General features: G+C 37.3%; 2 protein-coding genes across 3 annotated transcripts in view; both read right to left on the bottom strand.

The window, feature by feature from the left end:
* Window positions 1-586, bottom strand: part of tacc1 (transforming, acidic coiled-coil containing protein 1) — a 54,380-nt gene extending 53,794 nt beyond the window's left edge. The window contains exon 1 of the mRNA XM_053515970.1: window positions 462-586. The gene's annotated coding sequence lies outside the window, so the exon portion shown is untranslated. The remainder of the gene's footprint in view (window positions 1-461) is intronic.
* Window positions 587-2,902: 2,316 nt separating this feature from the next.
* Window positions 2,903-20,286, bottom strand: ddhd2 (DDHD domain containing 2). 2 transcript variants are annotated; one of them, XM_053476198.1, is made up of 17 exons: window positions 20,053-20,286; window positions 17,745-17,903; window positions 15,785-15,972; window positions 15,241-15,330; window positions 14,977-15,091; window positions 14,403-14,492; window positions 14,009-14,150; window positions 13,680-13,888; window positions 11,775-11,842; window positions 11,412-11,555; window positions 10,681-10,767; window positions 7,940-8,083; window positions 7,567-7,722; window positions 6,653-6,758; window positions 6,198-6,338; window positions 5,751-5,895; window positions 2,903-5,470 (listed from the first exon to the last, which is right to left on the bottom strand). In XM_053476198.1, the coding sequence occupies exons 2-17, from the start codon at window positions 17,875-17,877 to the stop codon at window positions 5,395-5,397; spliced, it is 2,034 nt and encodes a 677-aa protein (XP_053332173.1). In that variant the 5' UTR covers window positions 17,878-17,903; window positions 20,053-20,286; the 3' UTR covers window positions 2,903-5,394. The 2 variants fall into 2 exon arrangements, with proteins under 2 accessions (XP_053332173.1, XP_053332172.1); XM_053476197.1 differs by lacking the exon at window positions 20,053-20,286 and adding an exon at window positions 18,016-19,211.
* Between the last annotated feature and the right edge of the window lie 4,711 nt (window positions 20,287-24,997).

Here is a 24,997-nt window from a genome sequence, read left to right as displayed (position 1 = left end):
ACACTGTAGGGTTACACACACATACAGAACACAGGACTCATTCCCACACTACTCAGTGCTCATTTTAATATTGATCAATTATTATTTTTGCTTTATTTTTTTTTCTATTTTGCTGTTAATATATTCAGACCATTCATAATCCATTTGAAGTGCAATCACAAGTATAACTCGTAAGGTGTATACATCTACACTACGTGTTCACGAGTGTTAAATACGACTCTGTGTGTGTTTACAAAGAAATAGCAATCATTCTGTAAATAAAGTCACATATTATTTTTAAAATATATAAAACGCGTTATTTTCCAGTACGCGTGGAGACTTTCTGAACACTTAATAGACATAAACTAAGTTAAAGAGATGATAAGTTTATTATATCGGAAACTGCGATAGGTTTCTAACGGAACATAGAGTGTGTAGACTAACAGTTCACTGAGAACATCTGGGAGAGTTTGTTCACTCACCTCTGGATGAGATCCAGTGTTTAAACTCAAGTGTCCAAAAGAAGAAGAAAGAAGAGGCTTTATTCCCGCTGGTAAATGTCTTAAATGTCCGGCTTGGGGCTCATAGAGTGAGAAACTTGTAGTCAGTTCAGTAAGAAGTCAGATGTGGAAAAGGAAAAGGAGGGATTTAAATTCACACTGTGTAACAGCGCCACCACCTGTACGTTTATGGGAGCAACTTCCCCCCCATGGAATGAATGAATGAATGAATGAATATGATTTATCTTCTGATACACAGGTTTAATACATTTCCTAACCCGAGTTTTCATTTGATTTAAACATTTATTACTCACCTATAAAATATGTATTTTATAATTGTATTTTATTTATGTTTTATATATATATATATATATATATATATATATATATATATATATATATATATATATATATATATATATATATATCCGAGTTATTATTTGATTACAATGTTCGGTTTAAATATTTATTGCACACGTATCAAACATTTATTTATTGTAATAAATATGTTAAGATCTTATTTAAATAAATGTCCTAATACTAATTATTTTTTAATTATAATGAGATTATAAATATTCATTACATATCTATCAGAAATGTATGTCTTTAGTGTAAATAATAACCATAACAATACTAATAAATACAGAAATATTAAGGAATTTCAACGCATCTTCAATTTTTTATTTTATTTTCAACGCGTCTTCTTTCCAACCAATCAGAGCTCACTCTCTCATCCGGGCATTGTAGCCCTACACCTCTTTAGCGTGTTTGCTAACCGGCCTGCTAAGTAAAATAATAGTAATTAAAAAACCTGAAAACCCTTACTGAGTATATCGTTTTTACTATTTTCACCCCCAGCAATAATTACTTTATGACTTTATTTGAACCATATTAAACGTTACACCGAATCAAATTAAGCTAACCTGCTAGCTTTTTAGAGAAGCCCCATGCTAATGCTAGCTACGGTTAATTGTGGGAAATGTAGTTTTCGCGACAACAAAAAAAGTTGCTTCGGACACTTACATTACATTACAAAGTGCTCGTTTATCAAAATTATGTGTAGTATAGATAATCTATTTAAGTCTGCATAGGCTGAGTAACATTAAGTAAAACTTTTACGTTTGTGAGTTTATGACAAAACTGAGACTTGATTAATCTCAAGACAAATTCCTCTCTCAAGTACTACAACATTAACAAACACTTGTGAAGAACACTGTCAGGAAGTATTTACACACTGTAGGTGTATTTATTTAATAAATAAATGATGTATTATTAAACCCTGACAAATAAAATATTTATTATAACAAACCAACATGTAAACATCATCTTGCAGTTTTGAAGTTGCTCTGACCCAATCACAATTTGGCCCTTCTCACAGTAGTTATATTATCAATATCTCATTAAAATGGCAGCTGAAAGTGGGAGGGCTATATTACGTGGCAAGTGAAACTTTTTCCTGAAGTTGATGTGTTGGAAGCAGAAAGACATAAGAATTTGAGTGACCTTGACACGGGCCCAATTGTGATGTCAAGTCGACTTGGTCAGAAAAACTCCAAAACTGCAGGTCCTGTGGTATGTTGGTCTGCAGTGGGCAGGAGCTACCAAAAGAGATCCAAGGAAGGAAAACCGGTGAACTGGTTTCAATTACTGTATGATTTGTATCACCTTAATTTTTCATGAAACAATTATTTTTTAGCCTGAGAAAATGTAACAGAGTCTGCTTCGTTTCAAATCCATTGTGGTGGTGTACAGAGGCAACGGTACAAACATTTTTACCACTGTCCAAATATTCATGGAACCTATCATAAAGAATAGAGAATGTTCTAAGTACATTTATGTAAAATCAAATCTATTGACGGACCCCAACTATACACTTGATTAGGAACATCTTTAAACCTACACATTTATGTAATTTATCCAATCAGCCAATCATATCCAGTAGCATAGGGGCAATGGATACAATCTTGCAGTTACAGGTCAAGCACTTCAGTTAATGTTTATAATAAAGTTTGCTTTCTGTTATGTAACTGGCCAATTTGGGTAAGTCCGTCCCAGGATAGTCTCAGGTTTCTAGTCTTGTTTAACAGGAGCAGAACTCGATGTTCTCTTCAGCAGCTGTAGCACATCAAATTAAGGCTTTTTTGTGAAGGCTGGGATGCTTTTTCTCTCACCACAGCTGGTAGACAGACAGACAGACAGACAGACAGACAGATAGATAGATAGATAGATAGATAGATAGATAGATAGATAGATAGATAGATAGATCATGTTATTAATCCCAAAGGGAGATAGACAGAGTGACAGACAGACAAAGCACTTTATTAATCCAATTATACAACAAAATATATATATTTTTCTAGAATAATTTTTTTAGGTAGTTCTGTTGTCTAAGGTTTTCCTATTAAAGTTAATGGTGTCATTGACAAGTGTAGATTTAAACTCATGGACAATAGGACCATTGCACTATCAACAATTACGCAACATTTTTTTTTTACCGTTATCAAAACCTAAAAGCTAATTCATAATTTCTTTGCCTTTTTGCAGTAAGAACACAGGTAAGGTAAAAATTACCATTATGCTCAGTAGAGCGTTACTTTATTGTGTTTAACATAACTTGCATCTTCATAAGAAGCGCCATGCACATGCATAAAATTTGCCGTATGTTTCTGTCCAGCTGATATGTCTTGGTATTAAAAGTAAGAAAAACATTCTGATCGTGCTTTTTGTCTTTACATTATTATGCCGTGTTTAGACAATGCTAGCAGATAGAGGGCTATCAGGCTGCTTCAACTTGTTGGAACACAAGCAGACATGACCAGTTTCCAGAAATCCCATTTCCAGGATATGGTAGAGATAGAGAACAATTTGTTCCATTACTGATCACGCTAGGTCTAGAAGGCCAAGAGTAAAAATGCCAAGACAAGGCAAACTAATTTGATGGTGTCATTTGACAAGATTGTACAGTAAATGCTGCCAGTACTGCTGCTGGTATTTCAGGGGTGCACATGATAAGTCGTCAGACTATTCAAATATGTTTGGCTGCAGCTGGACTTGCTGGACATGCAAAGAATTTCCTGTGCTGATGGACACACAGACTTGATGGACACAGATTTTGTATAACATTAAACGTTCTTATTTATTTACCAGAAATTAATTTTGTAAGAAATTTATATTTGCAGTGCTACCTTTGTCTAGGAGTATAGATTTAGTGTACAGAATTAGATTCAGAGTATAGAATAGCTTTATTTAACAAATATAGCATTTTATCAAAAGAAGATTAAATTTCCTACAACATCGACTGTAGCACTACAAATATTGATAATGGTCATGATCATTAGAAAGTTTGTTCCAATCCAGTCCATTATGTTCCTCTCTTTTGCCCCGTATTTTGCAGTATGTAGAAGAATCTACATAATAAACTGTGATTATTGAAGCAAAACCATAAAAAAGACATAGGATTAATTTTACTGTTGGTATAGCACATCTAACAAAGCGATACAATCTGTTAAAGCAACACTGATATGGTATCAACTGTGTGTGAAACCTAATGCCAAATCTCGGTTCTCGTAATTTAAACTGGTATGAGTGTGTTGTGCACGAGGTAATGTAAAGTGTTCAGAACAAAGACTTGGTTCACCGAATTAATGGCTGTTTTACTGATAAACCTGTACTCATGTCAGAGAGAAGTGAGATGAGGTGAGATTCTGGAGAAGCCTTGAGACTAAAACTAGCCATTCAACCAGCTACAATAAAGATTTAAAAAACTTAACATTTCTTGTTAGGAAATGGCCATTAAAACAATTAGTATGGAAATATTTAGCACAAATATCTAAGAATTTTTTCTTAGCCAGCTAGCTAAAAATGACTGTGCTATCTGGTCCATGTAATGCTAGAATTTTGGCATTCAGGTCATTTCAAGTCACGTTATTAAAGAAATTAGCTTTTACTGGCCAGGTTGTTTCAACTTTTATAGAAAAATTTTTCAGTCATGGACTAGTATAAACATTTATACTAATAGCTAACAATATAGATATTATGGGTATTACAAAATAGTACAATATTATTACAAGAAAGCATGTCTTAATACCGGAGAGTCAATTGAAATTTAAGATTTGGTGAATGCTCAGTGCCTTCTCTTTGTATCTTAGTTAGTTAGTCATATGCTAGTTTAGCTAGGCTAGCAACAGAGTTTTCAGGACTGGATTAGCAAGTATGATGTGCTGAACATCAAATACAAGAAATGACCAGTTCTTCTGAAGACATCTCAAATTCACCCCTTTCTCAGTTCAGTGGTCACTGGCCTTAGCGTGAACATAATAACAAATCAGAGGTAAAAAACAAACTAGGCCTTTTGTATTAAAATGCCATCCTGTATGTTTCTAAATCACTACATCATCAAATAATTTGTGCACTTATTGTTACGTAACTTATTGTTACATAGGTAGTGCAAAAACCCTAGAGCACCTGGTCCTTAAGGACTGAAAGTTGTGTATTGCTAGTTTAAAGAAGCAGTTTGTAATAATCTTCTGCCCTTTACTGCTTGCAAGACAAACTGCAAAAAAAACACAAACCACAAATTCCTTGACCTGACATATGCCTTCCAGGTTGCTTATTTAAATGTAAAAAAAATAAATAAAATAGCAGCTCCGTAACAGAAGAGGCAGCGCCAACTCTGGGCCAGAACAACAGAAGCCGGACAACCAGCAGTTGGTAATAAACTACATCATTCCGGACATAGCCATATTACAAATCACAAGCATCTGTGAAACATTCTGAAACTTATGAACTTCTGAAAATTATTATAGGCCTGTGTAATCACAAACTGCACCTTTTAAAGGTTACATAAGTAATGAGCTTTGCTTAGTTTTGGCAGCGTGTAAAGTTATCATCCCAGAAACTCAGTGCGGTAAGTTTTCTACTGCTGAGGAGATCTGCAATCACCATTCCCGTAAATCTCCTTGAGAACCAGCAGAGCCGTATCCTCTGACTCCCTGCAAAAGAAAAAGTGATTATTTTTAATAACCTTCATGATTATATGAACACGTAAACCATTAGTTTAAATGTATACCTAAACTCTCACCTTGTTAATAAACTGAACTAAAGCATTTAAATATTGAAAAATATGAAGCTATTATGGAATTAATTGGAAAGGTCATATTAGACTGGACAGTAAATAAGCAGTTTGGCTTAATGAAATCTGTTGGCTTTCATTAAGGCATCACACATCATGTCTGTGTACAGTATGTGTTTGTGTGCGTGTTTTTTTCTCACCAGTAGCAAAGGTGACTCTGAATGGCAAACAAATATTCGTTAAAGGATTCGATCGGCTTCTCTTGGAGGACATAATCAATACGCCGGCCACCGTTCAGCTTCCCCACCTGGATCATTTTCTTCTCCTCCTGTTCCAGAGGTGAGGCTAAAAAAATGAAGCAGCAGAATGAAACAATGGGTGTGTGCACAAGGCTAAAGTTGTGGCAGTAACATTTCAGGTTTTGTTATTTGCATTAGATCTTGCACTTTAAACAAGCTTTTTGATTAAAAGGAACATCATTTTTAAAAACAAAACCTTGCCTTGTCTTTTTTTCTTTTTTTATTTAGTTAGGGAAATAATGCATAGTTCGTCTTTTATAGCATCTTTCTAAATATCAGAAAGGCAAATTTCATCCAAGGCAGACAGACACACACATCAGCTACACAGCAAGGAATGTAATGACTCACTTTCCATTTCCTCGGCTGTACACACTGCTGTGTCATTTCCTTCAGCCAGCGCTGGAGCAGGAAGTTGGGAGAAACTCTGCCAGACTGTCCGTAAAGACCCCAGCAGGTCTGAGCCGACACGTGTCAGGCCTTCCTTCAGCTCTGTACAGAACAAAACACATTCAAAGTCACACCCAAATGTACACTGTAACTTACACTGACAGTACCCGTGCACTTTAATCACACGCTTAACATCTGGCACAAAGCTTGCACAACTTTATACTCTAACTGTACTCAGACTAATCTTACACTCCCACTATATTTGTACTCTAACTTACACCTACACCATCATAACTGTCTTTCAAATTAAATCAGCTATCACACACAAAAACTTGCATGCATATTCACACTTGAAACCATAAACAAACACATGATTAAAATAAATTTTACTGTGATCAGAAGTGATCAGAATTTACCCAGGTGCATCCTCTTCCTGCCCTTGTGATGGGGCATCAGCATTGGTGCTACCTCCACATCTGGAGGCAAAATCATGGGCTCCATCCTGTACGCTACTGGATCAAACTACACAAAATAAAAGTCATGTTTTAGCATCCGAAGTTAGCAAAGCAGTTTATTATAGAAACAGTTCAATTAAAAGTAATACTATTTATAGACCTTAAGCCTAAATGAGGTCCATCAGCTAATTGTTTGCATCGGGAGGTTAATATAGCTAACAAGAAGGGACGTTTACAGATCTATTTTAGTATACGTTCAAATGTGGTATGTAGGACTCTTGGGTGCAGTTCTGTAGCCCATGTTTCAGTGTGTTGTGCTGTCGTGACTGCTGTCCTGTTTTCTCTGTTTGCACGGTTGGGTTTCCGGATACCTTTTGCTTATTGTCTCATGTGTTAGCTTTAGCTTTAGCATTGTAGCCTGTAGGCTAGCCATAGACATGATATTTGGAATCCTGTTTGGATTTCATGTTTTATGTCTATATCCTGAGAAAAATCCACTATATTAAAGAAAAGTCTGCATGTGCATGTAGTTCAGTTTGTGACAATATTGTTCTGCTTAAAAATGAAAAACAATTTGTAGTAAAAAAAAATAAAAAAGCGCTATTTGTCACATAATAGTAAAACAAATACTATTAATAATAAATCAAATATATTAGATGCCACGAATGTGACACCAAAATTATTTTTTTTTTTTTGTTATGCAAAAACAACTGCCTAAACAAACCAGAGATTTGATTCAAAACTAAAATTGAAAACTGCCATTTTTATTATTCAACTCCTTACTCTTTATCTGCTGTACACTATTTACAGTAATATTATTATTAAATAAAAGGGGTCAGATTTGAAGAACTATGGTTATTGTAAAGCAGACGCACTGGATGGAAGATGTTGTAGAAGCTGCCGCAGGTGGGGAAGCTGTAGTTTGGGTCGATCCTCTTCAGGCCTCGGACAGTCAAGAACATTCCGATGGGAGAGCCGAAAGCAAAGAAGGCTTGGGGGTGGAAGTTGAGCTGTGGGTAGTTAACAGATACCTGCAAAGGAGAAACAATACGGGAATTTTAGGAATTTTAATTTATAACACAGGGGGATTTGGAACAATATATAGTGTTATAATTTTTGTCATCATCAGAGTCTCTCTCTCTCTCTCTCTAGGATCCTCTCTTTTAAATTTTCACCAGGTTGAAATAGAAATACGTGAATATTAACCTCTTCTTTACATTTCACTATAACAAATACTGAGTCCGTCACCTGTCCAATCCCCACATCGAAGTGCTGGTAATCAACGGCGCTGGTTTTGGGCCGACTCTCTCGGATGAGACTCTGAATTTCAGAAGAATTTTTCTTCTCTTCTGTATAGGAGGAATGTTTTCCAGTTTGGGCCTCGGATCTGAGCTGGATCAGAGAGGGGAAAATCAGGGTCAGGACAAATACACCTCACTCCAAGACAATAGACTGGTATTAGTGCTAACTTCCAGACAAACACTCTGCAGCGCCACGCTGTCTGACAGGAAGCCGGACATAATTCACACCAGGGTGAGTATAAAACAGCTTATTCTTTATAAAAGTGTTGATTAAAGCTTTATGATTAACAATTTGTTAATATTCATAATATCATTATATATTATACATAGTTTTTTTGTTTAATTAGGTAAAACTATCAGTAAAACTATCAGTGCATTTATGAAATCTAAATGAGTATTTGTTGATGGTGAGGCTTTCTGTATGGAGACATCTATACTTTCAGTTAGAGGTAAAGCAATAACTTAAAGTGATGTTTCACAAGATTTAAACATTTTGCTCACAAAAAATATATATTCTTAAAATATCCTTCAATCAGGAAGGAAGTTGAAGAAAAACTATTTCAGTCACTTGACCTGGCTGTGACCTTAACCCTGTTTGTATTAAATTCAAAATCTATTCAGTTCATTTCATCTCCTGTTTAATATTAATAATCCCATATAAATTCTACAAAAATTTGAAGGGGATGCACTATGCAAAATTCCACTGGGTCTCCACTGGGTATGTACATAAATTTTTTTTTTATAAAAAACATTAAGAAAAAAACACTCCCTGCTTGTCGTTTTTTCCATTTTTTTTTAATGGGCCAGGACGCAAAACAAATTTCCCCGTAATGTGACCTCATATAAAGAGGGCAACAACACTGGTATTCAGTGGACCCTCACCAAACAGCTGGAGGACCTGGATTTTGCAAACGACGTCAGCCTTCCGTCCCACAAGCAGCAACATGCACAGTCAAAGCTTACTCGGCTCGCTAAGGAGGCAGGAAAGCTCAGTCTGAAGATCAACGTCAGAAAAACAGAGGCGATGCGGCTGAATAACCGACAAGAACACCCACTGCAGCTGCAGGGAGAAGACTTGGTGGAAACTGACCGCTTCATCTATCTAGGAAGTGTAGTCAGCAGTGATGGCGGTGCAGATGAGGACGTTAGGAGCTGGATCAATAAAGCAAGGTTTGCATTCAACACCCTGAGACCCATCTGGGACTCCAAAGCCTTATCTCAGCGCAGCAAGATCCGCATCTTTAACACCAATGTGAAAGCAGTTCTCCTGTATGGATCCGAGACGTGGCGGGCAACCAACACCATTACCAACAAGATACAGAGTTTCATCAATAAGTGCTTGCAGCACATCCTTAACATCAGATGGCCTGAGAAGATCTTGAACACAGATCTGTGAAAGAGAACGAGACAGAACCCAGTCGGTCAAGACATCAAGAAGAGAAAATGGGGCTGGACACTTCGAAAACCATTCGACAATGTCACAAGGCAAGCATTGGAATGGAACCCACAAGGAAAAAGGAAAGTGGAGAGACCTAAACAGACGTGGAGAAGATCTGTCGAGAGCGAAGTGAAGGCCGCCGGAATGACGTGGACCCAGCTGAAGAAAATGGCTCAGAATAGAGTCCGATGGCGTGGTGTTGTTGCGGCCCTAGGCTCCACCAGGAGTCTACAGGCTTAAAGAAGTGACCTCATATAAAACGAGCCCCTCCCCAGCTTGCTGCTCAGTTCTACTGTTCTCTAAAGGTGTGTGGTTCAGCACTAGCTCATTTACATAGACAGTGAAACAGCACATTTGGTTAAAAATGCATTGTCTGATAAGGATTTTAGCTGGAGTAAACAGACACACTTTGCAGAAGCTCTGATGGTAAGAAACAGTAAAATATGGGACCTTTAAAAATTTTAGGTAACATACTGATAAGAATCTTGGACAGACAGACAATCCTAAAACCTACCATAAAACAGAATTGGAAAAACTAATAAACTGATTTAGTATAATAGGAAAAAAACACATTTTCAATGGAAAAGAATCATCTTTGGGGTGGTAAAGGCATGTGATTTTCTAAATATATGCTAAAGCTTTTATGCACTTACTTCTTAAGGGACTGTTTTTACTCTGGCAAGTAAAGAGGAATAAGGTTAACATTTTATATTTACCTAGAATTTCTAATGTGGGCTAGAATTCAAAAGATGTATTGTGAATTGACATCCATTAATTATGATCATTTACCAAAAGTTGCTGCCCCTATAACATAACAGTGTTTAGATCCAGGGTCGAGTTTTGTTCATAGTTATAGTTAATAGGAAATTACCACATCTGTATCAAGTCTGTATGTCATCACTAAACAACTAACACTGATATTAAACATATCTTGGCTGTCTGAATACGTTGGTGTACATAAGAGCATCATATAAATATTACTTCTGGCTGACCCTTTCATTTAAATCAGGTTTAAAGATATAATCTCTAATTCAGCATGCATACTAGCTATAGATATACTATATTAATATAATATACTATTGTCCCAGTGTCCCAGCCCCGCTCCTAAAACAATCACTAAGTCTTGATCTGCCTGAAATTTTTTTTTTTCAGTTTTATAAGACAGTAAGCACTCTTTGATTTAACAGCCAACATAATTAACATGAGGACATTGATATCTTAAAAGCACAAAGATATGCAGCATTTAATACCTTCCATTTCTTCACAGAGTTCATAATCTTCTTGCAAGGGCCAAGTGGAATTCCAAGATCTCTCAGGTCGTTCTCGGTGCAGAGCATCTGGAACAGTTTGAAGCAACAAGCAATATATTATGCAGATACTGAGTGTATTACTGAATAAATCTACCTGAATTTCCTGTTATTACACATCATGTGAGCACATCATTAACACATACACTGATCAGTGATAACCTTATTACCACTCGCCTAATACAGTATTTGAAAGGGGGCAAACTGTGATGGCCAGATGACTTGGTCAGAGCGACACCAAAACATTTTTGGACATGATATTACAGATGGATGTATAAATTCAACACAAACCGAAATATTACTGAATCATTGTTTAGCTCCTCTTTGTACTTTTATTTAATTAAATGTGCAAAAGTAAATTATCTTCATATTTATTACTTCAAAATGACCTGAAAAATATGCAGATGATGATAAAAAAAAAAGTTTAGTTTTTATTATCTGAGAAAAAAACATGCTTCTGGCTTCTGGAAAACTGGCTTCTTCTTTTTTTTAACTATTCTGATGTAATCTGATCAGTGATCAGAAATAAAAAAGTGGAGCATCTTGTATAACTGTACTGTATATTACAGTTTGGTAACTGCTTTAATTATTTGGGACCCATATGCGCACATAATTAATATGTCCTAATACAAATTGTGTGGGTATTTGAATTGAATCTAAAAAAGAAAACACACCAGAGCCTCCATGTCAATTTGTTCCTTCTGTAGGATTCTGAGATGTTCCTCTACGCCGATGCTCATCAGTGCCTCTTCTAGGTTCTTACAGGAACTGCAGTTTGACACAGAGGAAGTGCCCAGGTCTTCATTATACTGTCCGTTCTAAATGACAAACAAAATTCACATAAAGCTGATATTAATCCACAGTCACATTTGGAAATTTATTTGCATTTACAATATAAATAAAAAAAAAGGTTTCAAATTTTTAAAAGGTAAAAAAAATTCAATTCGACCCAACTTTTACAAGCTCATTCATTTATCGATGCCAAACCTCACTTCATAACTGTTATAATCGGAACATAATTAAGCCATGTAACAAACCTGTGCTGCATTGGTGCTCTCTGCTGCTGTCTTCTGATTGGTCAGGAGGTCAAAGAGGATTAATGAACCTAAGAGGAAAAGGATCTTTAGTGTTAGTTCCCAAGATAATAGGTGGCAACATTTTACTGTAATCATGTTTTTTGTTATATATTTGTTATATATAGCACATCACCCCTATCTTATCTTCACTCCATTGGCTCCCTGTGAAATTTCGCATTGATTTTAAAATACTACTCTTGACATATAAAGCATTAAATGGTCTCGCGCCGCAGTACCTGAGCGAACTGCTAGTGTCTTACGATCCGCCACGCCTACTTCGATCAAAGGATGCAGGCTGCTTGTCAGTACCGCGTATTATGAAAAATACAGCTGGGGGCAGAGCTTTTTCTTACAAAGCCCCAAAGTTATGGAATAGTCTTCCAAATAGTGTTCGGGACTCAGACACAGTCTCAGTGTTTAAGTCCAGGCTAAAAACCTATTTATTTAGCCGAGCATTTTTATAAATAGATTTGCCATAGGTAAAGGAGCAGATCTGGGGGACTCATGGACGTAGAGTATTATGGTAAACTGGTATGTTTGGATGCTGTCTTCCTCACTCTCATTGATCACTCAGGTTTGCTGACGGTGAGGTGATTGTTTGCTTTACATGTCAGGAAGCCCTCATGTTTGTGTTTCCTTCTGGCTCCTCCCTTTTAGTTATGCTGTCATAGTTAGTCCTGCCGGAGTCTCTGCTTGCACGCTACAGTTAATATACATTCACATTATACATTGTGTGACTGTGACCATACCTAACTGCCATCTCTCCTCTTCTTCTCTTTCCCCCCCTCTTTCTTTTTCCTCTCTCCTCCTGTCCCCCCCTTTCACTCTTTCTCTCTCTCTCTGTCGAGCTACACATGTCGTTCCTGAGCTGCCAGTGATCCAGACTCCCTCTGCCCTCCGGACCTGTCTGACCCATCCTGGTGCCCCGCTTCTGGCTGAAGATCTCGTCACATGGATGCCCCGTGTGTCTCTCTGGGATGCGTCTGGTGTCTGGGAATGATTCTCTCTACCTAGAAAATGGTTCTGGCCTTGACTGGTGTTGGCAACTGTTTCTCTGGGGACTTGACAGTTCGATAGTTCATGACTGGAACTTCTTACAAGTCTACCTGGGTCTTCAATAACTACCTGGACTCCATATTAACATCAATTAACATCAGCTATTATAGCTGAACTGCCTCCCACCCTACACACTGTATAAATGCAGATCATTTACTGCTTTTTGTTTCACCCAAATGAGGATGGGTTCCCTGTTGAGTCTGGTTCCTCTCAAGGTTTCTTCCTCTTACCATCTCAGGGAGTTTTTCCTTGCCACTGTCGCCCTCGGCTTGCTCACCAGGGACAAACTGACCATTTTTGATTCATACAAATTCACATTTCATACAAACCTAAATAATTCTTTTGACTATGTAAAGCTGCTTTGCGGCAATGAAAATTGCTAAAAGCGCTATACAAATAAAATTGAATTGAATTGAATTGAATATAAAGCTGATTTACAGACCCAGGCTATGTAAAGCTGTATAAAATTAATCAGTCTGTAAAAAGTAAGATGTATAAAGTTGATTTACAGACCCAGGTTGTGTAAAGTAGGTGTATAAAGTTGATTTACAGACTCAGATTGTGCAAAGTAGCTATAAAAAGTTTAATTACAAATTCAGGCTGTGTAAAGTAGCTGTATGAAGTTTATTTACAGGCACAGGCTTTGTAAAGTATTCTTGTATGGTCTACTTGAAAGTAGCTATGTATGGTTACTTTACAGACTCGGATTGTATAAAGTTGTGTACGGTTGCTTTGAAGACCCAAGCTGTGTAAAGTTTTGTAAAATAAGTAGTTTTGTAAAGTAAGTTGTGTATTTGTTGGTTTACCGACCCAGGCTGTGTCCGGCCACTGATATGGCTCCAGTGAATTGTGGGTTTCTTTGGAGAAAGATACGGTATAGTTGGTTGATCTCTGAGGCTACGGTGTCCACGATGGTCTGACAGTAGGTGGCACTGTTGTAAAAGAACAGGTCCAACACTGTGTCATTGGCGAACTGGCGCAGGCCCCTGATGCTGGGCAAAGTGATCCGCTCAATATCTCTGCAAATAAGCATTTAATAAAGATCAGTATTTTTTAAATTAGCACCACTAAGACCTTACACATGATGCTATTAATGCTGTGCATTAAATATTCTGTAACCTATATTTAACCACAATAACCTGTCGACCCCCGTAGTTTCTCCATGTAGGACTCTGTGCCAGTTAACAGGCAGAAACTCCACTCGACCGCCAGCTTTGTTGCCATCATGGATGCTGAAATGACTTTTAACGAGAGCGAGAGCAGCGCTGCGGAACTCATTTACTGAAAAGAGAGAAAGGAAGTAAACCTTAGGCAGTGTTGTAATCACAGCTACACTTCACAGCATCAGTAAAAGAGCAAAGCAAACTCTCTGCTGGAATAATAATTATATTATATTGGTTCGACAATATAATATAATGTCGAACCAATAACCCATGTCGAAAGATTAAAATCAGAATGTTTATTTATTAAACAGGCGGAGAAATATAGAGCAAAAATCAATGTGAAGATGTGTGCCTGTATGTGTAATCTCACCACACTGCACGATTCCTCTTAAGCGCAGATCACATGCCGGCCCAATGCCATGAACCATGAACACCAGGTGGTCCACAGTATCTGGTTCTCCTGCACACATACACACACAACCCTGAATGCAAATCCTAACAAAAAGCTTTGCAAATTAATAATAAAATCTACATACTTTGAAGCAAACAAAAAGTGTATATAACACAGATCTTGGGATTAAATGCATTCAAGAAAATATTTTTGAGTTTGCTGAAAATTAAGCTGACTGAATTATCGTTTTGATTTTTACCTTTTTTTTAATCAAATATTTAAGTTAGAAAGTAAGTTTAAGTTGTTTTTTTTTTGTTGTTTTTTTGCAGGCAACAATGCATCCAAATCCCATATGCAAGTGTAGACCACACAAAGAGACTGGGTGTGTAAGGCTGGAGGCATTTCTGATTTGACTATTGACAGGATCTGGAGTTTTGTTTCTTTTCATGTTGAGTCGTGTTTATATGACAGCAACATCACATTAAGTTCAACAGATAGAAATATTTAATGTCCGAAAAACCAGTCACAGATGGCCGTATATAGCTTCACTCACCCTCTGGGATTTCCACCGAAATATTCTCCACTCCTCTCTTTAGTGTTCTGGGTTGCGTTCTTTCACCCGGAGACGGAGGACAGTCCAAGGAAAAGTTCAGGTGCTGAGTGATCAGCTGGTGGATAACACAGACAACAAGCTAAATTTGGTTTTCTATTTAAATCTTAGGCCTGAGGGAACACACTGAAAAACAAACAAAATGGAATACTCTGTTTGCCCTGTAGGGGGCACTCTGCTTTATGTAACAGATTATTATTAATATACCTTTGGGTTGTGAAGGATGACTGTTTCCCCTGTCGGCAGCTCCAAGTTTCTTTTCCACTCGTTGAGGGTCACGGAGATCATGTAGGAGTCCTGTTTAACACCGAACATGTTATTTTTGCAAAGTCAAAGTAAAACATGATCAAGTAAAGAACAATTTCCCGAGGAATATGGTCATTCAGTACACTCAGGTCCTCAGCTGACTTCATTTTATTGCCACATAACGTGGCTAAGCCTACACCCAACCAACTGAAGCAACCCCAGATCATAACACTACAGTGAGCACTATGCATGATTTGTACATCGGTTCATAGCCTTCCCTTTTTACCCTGACGCGATCTCCATTCATGATTTTTTCCGACCACATTCCTTCCACAAAGTTGAAGGTCCAGCACGATCCTTGCAGGTTTTTATGTGTTAAAGGGTTTTTAAACTTAGTTGTCTTCATGCTTGATGCTGACCAATAACTTGACCCCTCTGAAATGTATTATCATCTGTATGATCAGAAACCACAGGTGAAAGTTGAATGAAGGTTATAGACTCTGACCTCCAGTAGGTCGCTGTTCTCCTCGGTGTAGGGAGTAAAGTATATCTCCTTGCTGCCTTTGTGAAACCAGGAACATCTGCGCACTTCAGATGGAGGCTGATCCCAATAAACTGCATAGCGGCGACGCTCCTTCAATCTCACATCGTAACGCCTGCCCTCTGTGGCCACCACCACCTCATCAGTACAACCTATACACACACACACATACATGTTGCATGTAACAGTTTCATTAAACTGAGTGTGTACTCGTGTGTGTGTTAGTGTGCACTGGTGTGTGCTTGAGTACTGTAGCATGTAAATGAGAGTGTACTAAATTGCACTGGTTTGTACTGTAAGTGTGTACTGTTGTATATACTTAAGAGTTTATATTGCACAGTGTGTATTTAATTGTGTTTTTGTTGGTCTTACTGGTGTTTAATAGACCATGTTGTGCATTAATGTGTAGTAGAGTTTATTAGCTTGTAATAATGTACTAGTGTGTATTTGTGTGTATAACTGTAGCATGCGCTATTGGAAAGTATTGGTGTTTAATAGAATAAGCTTTCTACTACTAATATTGTACTGTGTTTGACTGTTGGTGTGTGTGTGTGTTTAAGTATACAGTGGACCCTTGGATTACGAGTATAATTCATTCCAGAAGCAGGCTCGTATTTCAAAACACTCATAAATCAAAGCGATTTTTCCCATAAGAAATAATAGAAACTCAAATTATTCATTCCACAGCCCAAAAAAAATAAAGTAAAAAAAACCAAATTAACCTGCACTTTACCTTTCAAAAAAGTAGAAATAAATCCAGACAGATAATTGTTTCCATTTTATCAGCCCCTCCCCTCTTCTTGTCTTACACAGTAACACTTCCCTCTCTCTTATTTGAGTTTCTCACATATACACACACACACACACACACACACACACAAACATTAACAGAAAGACTGTTTTATCGGAAAAAATAGCAAGGAACATCGGTAACAACTCACACACTAACGGAATCACTGCTGTAAAGTAAAAATAAAAAACAAATGAACCTGCACTTTACCTTTAAAAAGAATCGCGACAGAGCAGTGTTTTTGTGTAAAGCAGAGAGAGAAAGAGAGTGTGTGTGTGTGTGTGAAGGCGCGCGTGTGTGTGAAGGCGCTAGGAGGAGGGAAGAAGGTTTGTGAAGGCGAGAGGAAGAGTGTGTGTGTGAAGGGGCACGGTGTCAAATTATGCATGCACACATAACGGGATGCTGAAGGAGAGAAAAAAAAATTGACTCTCTAATGAGACTTTCTTTTGCTTAACACGCGCGCACACACGTGTTATAATAAACAGTACATGCGCGCTGTACACACGCTTACAAACACAAAATAAAATGTTTTACACACACATGGGGTGACAGTGTTATACTAAACAGTACACACGTGCACGGATGTTGATTATACCAGTAAGAGACCCAGCAGGGGAGACGATTACCCACAATTCCGCAGCACAAGAAAGAAAAAAACTGTTGGCTCAGTTGTGATCACGTGACGCTCGGCGTCTAAACGAGAAGCGCATGCGTAATACATGATACTCAGTACTGGTAAACCAAGACTTGTTCATTTTTCAAGTCAAAATGTATTAAAAATCTTCGCTTATCTTGCCGAACACTCGCAGACCGCGTTACTCGTAATCCGAGGTTTCACTGTATTAAACTGCGCTAGTGTTTACTGATGTGTATTGTGTGTGCTGGTGTGTATTAGAGTACATTAGTGTGTATTCATGTGTATTAGTGTGTGCCGGCATGCACCAGTGTTTAACTGAATATGTCAGAGTGTTTTATTGTGTTTGTGTGTTTCGGTATTAGATCGTATTACCATTTATCAGAGTGTACTGGTGTGGGTCTGAGTGTTTATTAGAGTATGTTTGAGCGTATTGGCCTTTAATTAATATCTTCCGAGGTGTTGTGGTCTGAGGCTGTGTTATAAACATGCACACAAACCGTGTGTGTGAGCCGCCTCCAGCCTCTGGGAGTCTTCTGTACTGAAAGGTTTCCAGGAGTCTTTGCCGTCCGCCGTCTGCTTGTAGAACCAGTGACAGCGCACAGGCGTATACAGCTCAGGCTGCGTGTCCATCCTCCTGTCTGTCTGTCTGTCTGTCCCTGAGACCACAATCACACACACATTATCCTTCAGCTTCACTACTTGCATTATGTAGACTTTACTTTTATTTGAAAGAAATACATTTGTCTACTTATTATTATCTTTAATCACTTGATATCATGTTAAACAGGACAACGACATGAGGACAGGACGTCCAACATCCACCTTCATCACTTGGAAAAGGAGATGATGTGATAGGTAGCTTCTTGAATCACAGAAATCTGTTAATTCCACGTTTTTATTTAGCAATGGACAGCAGAATTCTGCATCTGTTCATACTGACGCAACATTTAACACAACAGTTCTTCATTTTATCGTTGTTGCTTTTTTATATAATGCGTCCGTGTTCAACTGGTTTTGATTGTGATTGTTGATTGCCTCATCCAGATTTCTTTTTCTGAATAGTTGTTTCATTTTGTCTTGAATTAATACTTTGTCCAGCTTTACGTTTCCCCCTTTTTCTTCCCTTTTCTCTTTCACTCCCCATCTATTAGCAATGACTTTAATAAATTCCCTTTTTTCTTTCTTTTTGTTCCTCTTTTGCTACCAAATTGAAGTGGACTACAGCACCGGGCAAAAGTACTTATACATCGACCATTACTTTATATTTTGCTTCCAAAGAGCCAGACTTTCTTGCATCTTTAATGCAGTCTTGAGGAGTAGTTCTCCAGGCTTCCTGGAGGACTTTATGGCCCTCAATTTTGTCTCGCATTTTCAGTCCAGTCCCTGTACCTAAGCGGGAATTAATTTTGTATGTTACGCCAATTACAACAAAATCTAACTAAAGGCATGAATCAGTAAAAAACAGGTGCAGGGGAAATGAGGTTGCTGCTGCGGTTCTTACATAAACAACCATTTTTTCCACTGTGTCTTTAGGCACTTTGCAGCATTTATTCCCATTTAATTATAGAATTTCATTTAATATGAAGATATAAGGGGTGGCTCAAGACTTTTGCACAGTCAGAAAATAAGAAATGCATTTATTTTTTTTGTGTTTGTTTTACCGCTTCTTTCTTTCTTTATTTATCCTTTCTCTTGCCCCCAATGCCCCATATACACACATACAGAGAGGTTTACCATTATTTGGCACATTTTTTGCGATGCTCCAATTAATCGCTCGAGGTGTTTTGAGCAGCATGCACGCTTTAAAATCGATAGAACATCACTGGAAGACGGCGTGAAGTCAGAAAGACCTTTAATGAGCTCAACCCCCGAAAATGTTGAAATCACTCGCCAACTTGTGCATGATGATCATGAACTTCCGCACCCACCCTACTCGCCAGATAATATTACTAAATAAGTCATAAGTAATAAAGTACTTTCTTGTAAACAGAGCTTGATACCACCTCATGTATATACTGTATATATACACACAGTATATAGATAAGTAAAGATTTATTAACTTGTATAATTAAACAACGAAACAAAAAAAATTCTAATCTGATTCCACATGAAAAGATAAACAAATAATTCTAAAGTTAGTGTTTTAGTCCAAAATCAGTACCAGTATTCAGTATAGGATCAGTGTATCCCTAAAAACCTCTATAACCTTTAACCATACATTATCTCATTCTGATGTAAAATCCCCTTAAAATGATTTCACTCATTACACTACTGCCAATATGAGATAAAGATCATCGCCAACCTCAATGTGCCAACATATCGCATGTTGATTCTGACTCACTGCACTGGTAATATTGTTTCTATAAGCAGAAGATGAGTCAGATATATGCTGAAGGTCAAACTGGAGTAATAATATTACATAATAAACTTTGTGTTCTTGTATTCAGCCCATGTAATCTATTTATCATTTCATACAAGTATGACTTACAGAGATATAACTTTATACTTATTCAAGTGTGGAAAAGCTCTACACAATCTGGAGGGAAGTAAATCAGACTATAATGCACAGGAAACTCTTTGACAGCCACTCAGATACAGAATACTGAAGATTCCTGCCATGTTTAATAACTACAGGAGATATTATTCAAATAAAGGTCATACCTAAAAACACGGGAAATACGTCTAAATAAGACGAAACGTTCAGGTTAGAATGTAAATATAATTACAACACATGATACGATTTAATTGTCCTAATTACATGCTCAATAATAATAAATGAACAATATTATAAACAGCAGAACCTACCAGGCTGTGTCCTGCGCTACGGGTACACCGCCTGGACAAAAAGGAGAGTAAACAAACGGCCGAGCGCTTCCGGTAGAGTAACAAGTTAAATTCGGCTCGACCACAGATTCGGTTAAAACTGGTTCACTCGTGTATTAACCTCGTTTAGATAGACGTTTTTATTAATATTTTTATCGGAATGAATAAGAGTTACCGACTGAATGTGCTATTTGTAGTTCCAGTCCGTGGAATGCTGGACCAATCAGAAGCCGAGGAAACATCCGGGTACTGCAGCCCTGCTGTTTATAACGGGCTCGAGGCGACCGTGGCAGATGTAAACAGCAACAATATAGTGAGGGGAATTTTGAATCATTTTAGTGACTCGGTTCTTTGAATCTCGTTCGTCAAAATGAACGGAATTTTTTTTTTTTAGTCATTTTGTTCTTTTGTTCAGAAATAAAATGTTGCCTTTTCAATAAAAGACCCCCGATACGTCTACATAAACAAAATTTGGCTAAAGTTCCAGGAATGAAAATATTACAGAATGAGTAGCTCACCCCTTCATATCTTCCAGTCTGAGTCGTTTGTTATTTTGAATCTATTGCACCGCATAACGTCTATGGGAGTCACGTGACAAAGGAACGAACGACTCGGGACTTGAAGACTCATTGAGGAGAACCGTTCAATTCTGTCTCCTGTGTACTGCACTGCATAGCGTCCATGGGAGTCACGTGACGACAGAACGAATGACTCGGGACTAGGGTTGGGTACCGAAAACCCATAACACCATATTGGCACCGGTACCTATATAACCAGTATGTACCGGACCGAAACAGAACGTGAATTTCAGTGCCTCATTTCGGTGCCGCTTAAATTCCTGAACTGTCGATTAAAATATTTATTCCCTGGGGCTATGACGACACAGTTGTAATAAGCATCAGTTTCATTAACACACATGATCGCAAGTAAAATTTACTGCATTTATCGGGTGTCAGAAATGATCAGAAAAATAAATTATTTTCTTAATTAGAAAAATCTTGAGAAGCTTTGATAATACAAATCCAAAACATTGTTGCAGTAATGTTACTGTCCATTTTATTTTTGTAGATTAAAAGTTTATTAGATCAGATAAAATAAAGAGATGCGCGTGAATGCAGCAACTAACGTTACACTTGCTCTGACGGCAGCAGGAGGTCTAACGCTACCTTAGCTAGCTAAATTAAACAACTTTCGTTAAAATGCCTAACTAAACGGTCGAAAGCGTGGCTATATTTCACAAGAAAGGATTCCGACATCGGGGTGTAAAGGGGGAAACACATCAAATCTAATGAAACATTTGAGGGCACACAGAATAAACTTGAAAGCAGAGGGAGGCACCGTGTTTGACAGCTTGCGGATAACAGCTGGCACTATCGGTGTGGATGATCCCAGACCCAGTCATACCAATCGTAGCAAAAAGGAGTCCACAGAGAATAATGACGACAGCAGCCTTTCCGCAGGTTAGTCGAAGGCTAATGTAATGTTAATTGCAAAATGCAAATCTTGCTTTCATGCTAACAAACGGTAAGCCAATTGATAAAATACTAATGTAACATGGATTCTGTTTATAATTATGGCTTTCCAGCTAGTACTAGTAGTACCACAACAGTACTTATATATTAATATATACGTTAAACTTTTAATATATTGTTCAATTTTAAGCATAACATTTTTTGTTCAATTAAAAAGTATTCTTGAGTCATCCGCCATAATTTTTTTTGCTTTTGTAAAGTATCAGTTCAGGCACTGTTTTGGCATCGGTACCGTTTCGAAAGTTTTAACATGTTTTTGGACTGTGGGAGGAAACCAGAGTATCCAGTGAAACACACCAAGCATGGGGAGAACAAGCAAACTCTACGCATGCAGACCCAGAGGCAGTAATCGAACCCTTAACCCTGAAGGTGCGTGGCAACAGTGCTAACCACTAAGCCACCATACCACCTATGAGCACATGCACATGTGTAATATTTTATTATATTTTATTTTAGTAGTGTGTGAATGATATATTTTTTCTTTTTTCAGTTTTTAATTTACAGTTTTTGCACTGCTTTTCTTTTTCCTCTTTCTTTTCTTTCCTCCGTTTTCTTTACTCTCTCCTATTAGTGCCAAATTGAGCTTGATCATTTTTTACTTCTGTCTTTTATTTTATTTTTTGTGAGAATAACCTTGCTTTATGCTTTTGTTTATGTTGGGTTTTTTCCTTATACAGGGTAGGCCACGGAAAAAGTTGCCTGCATTCAACGATTGTATGCAAGATAAGGTTTGGTATATATAATAACATTTTTATAATTACATAATTATTCGAATTTTTATTATTTTATTTAGAATTATTGTAATGATATGATATAATTATTATAATGATAGTGTGACAAAGAGCTTACAATCAATCAAACAAATATATGTTATATGTTCTAACTGGAAACAACATGAAAGGATAAGCAAACAACCAAAAACAGAAGCCAAGAAGAAAAAAAAACCTCCTGACACGTATTTAAGCTCCAAAACCGATAATTATGATCAGTCTGGGATCAGTGCATCCCTTTTTAACCTTTACCATAGATTATCTCATTCTGGTGTAAAATCCCCTTGAAATAATTTTCCCTTTTACACCACTGCCATTATCAGTTAAAGATCACTGCCAACCTCATGTGCCAACATGTGCCAACCTATCACATGTTTATTCTCACTCACTGCAGTGGAATTGTAAATATAAGGAAAAGGGAATGACCTCACTTTTTAGCAGGTATGATACAAGTGAGAAGATTATCTAACTTGTCTTTTAAAAAATCTTGATTGTTAAATCTAACTTCAGTGTATGCCATTAAAGGGCACCATTTATACAGCGTTCACTTTATGACAATATTTGTTAATTTAATGTGTCTTTAGTTTACACTATCAGTCAAACGTCTGGATTTGTTTACTACATTATAGAACAATACTATATTTTTTAAAACTATAACACAAATTGCAGTAGGTATTTAAATAACAACAACAGTCACTTTTAATTGACACAAAGGTCAGCTGGCAGCCGTTATGAAGGCTTTACAGAGCATAAAGCAGACTCATTTCAATATCAACTGTTCAAATGAGTTTATTGCATATTTTGGACGCCTTCAGCATTGTTTTACAGTGTAGTAATAAATAAAGTTTATTACAAGTCAAACTTTTGACTTGTAATGTATGTATGACAAAATATAAACGAAAACAATCTCCTCCTTTTCCCTTTGTAAATTTTTGTCCAAAAATGTGTTGAAAACATGACGGTCAAATTTCCAGCCTGGTATGACATCATTACACACACACACAAAAAAAAGGTGGGCAGGTGGAATAATTTGCCTTCCCCTCCTTTTGCTCAACCCCTGGTCACTATTTTCATGGAAGTCCTTCTTTCTCATTTTAAAAATTGCACTTCTGCAAAGGGGCCTGTGTAGACAGTAGCTCACTCGCATTTAAAGCAAAGCGAAACAACACATTTAAAAGGGGAGTGAAACAAAGAAATTCAAGGGTGCCAGAGTCCAGGAATTTATTTATTTTAGCTAGTACATTAACAGACACATTTTAGAGATCTCCAAGACTTAATTTGTTTAAAGAGAAGTATACCATGGCACATTTGAAATGATTGACTGTACACTTATGTTATAGCATCTATAATAAGTCTTTTCCTTGCTTGTGTCTTCATACAGGAATGTAATAATATGCATGAATATATCATTTTGAATATGCATGAATTTAAAAAATGTGATATTTAAAAAGGGGTGAGTAAATTGTATTGCGTACTGTATACACTCATCACCATATTATGTCCACCCACCTAATAATGAGTAGGTCCCATCTTTTTCCACCAAAACAATAATGAACTGTGTCTTCTGACACCTTTTTTGGAACCAGCATTAGCTTTTTCAGAAATTTGAGCCTTATTAGCACTTCTATTGGATTTAAATACACTGGCCAACCTTTGCTCCCCACGTCCAGCAGTGAGCCTTGGCCACTCATGACCCTGTCAACAGTTCACCGGTTTTCCTTTCTTTAATCACTTTTGGTATGTCCTGACCACTGCAGTTCTCTATTCATCACATTTCTGACCTTGTTACAGTAGCTACAGATACTGTACAACATCTCAATACACTGGCACCTGGAAGTGGGTGGGATATACAGTATTAGGCAGCAAGTTAATCTTTTGTCTCTGGGGTTGATGTGTTGGAAACAGGAAAAAACAATGTTTTGAGTGTCAGGATTTGAGTGACTTTGACAATGGCCAAATTGTGATGGCAAAGTCTGATAAAAGTGAAATATCACCTGGTTTATACAATACTGTTATGCTCTAATGTTTCATGTACTGTTTTTTTTTTTAACATTTAGTGTACACACCAACTAACTTTGTGTTCAACTAAAAACTATTAAATATGCATTCTCTAAACTTCAAGATCTGAAAGTGTCAGAAACACTGTGCAGATTCCACAGTGTTGTGCTCAATAGGTACATTGAGCACAGATGTACAGTATCAGTACAGATAGCACAGAATGGTGGCCAACAGTAGTACTACAACACAGAAAAGCATTTTACAACCCAGAAGAAAGCTTGTTTAAAAAAAAAACAAAAAAAAAATACTAATGTCAAAACTGTGCAGTTGGCTGGCCCCAAAAGTGAGACAATTCCCACAGAGCCTCATGTTACAATGTTAGACTTTACAACAGAAATACACAACGCCCTTCTAGTGATATTAGGGGAAAATATTCTTTGGCCATGGCTAAGGTGTGGGAATGAAGTACTATGTTGTAGCCACGACTTACTAAGGTGTGGAAACAAGATAATATGTTGTGATCATGAATTACTAAGGTGTGGGAACAAGATAATATCTTGTGGCCATGACTTACTGTACTCCTTCTTTGTCTTTCGGCTGTTCCCTTTCAGGGGTCGCCACAGCGAA

Source organism: Clarias gariepinus, chromosome 17 (genome assembly GCF_024256425.1).
Source record: "Clarias gariepinus isolate MV-2021 ecotype Netherlands chromosome 17, CGAR_prim_01v2, whole genome shotgun sequence".
NCBI lineage: Eukaryota > Metazoa > Chordata > Actinopteri > Siluriformes > Clariidae > Clarias > Clarias gariepinus.
The sequence above is the reverse complement of the archived record's forward strand: the minus strand, read 5'-3'. Positions and strand labels throughout refer to the sequence as shown.

Excerpts from the sequence above, each read along its gene's own strand:
- ddhd2 (XM_053476197.1), bottom strand. Across the intron at positions 15,331-15,784 it reads AGAACAGCGACCTACTGGAG|GACTCCTACATGATCTCCGT; the intron begins GTCAGAGTCTAT and ends GGTGTTAAACAG. Across the intron at positions 15,092-15,240 it reads TCATCCTTCACAACCCAAAG|CTGATCACTCAGCACCTGAA; the intron begins GTATATTAATAA and ends GTTATCCACCAG.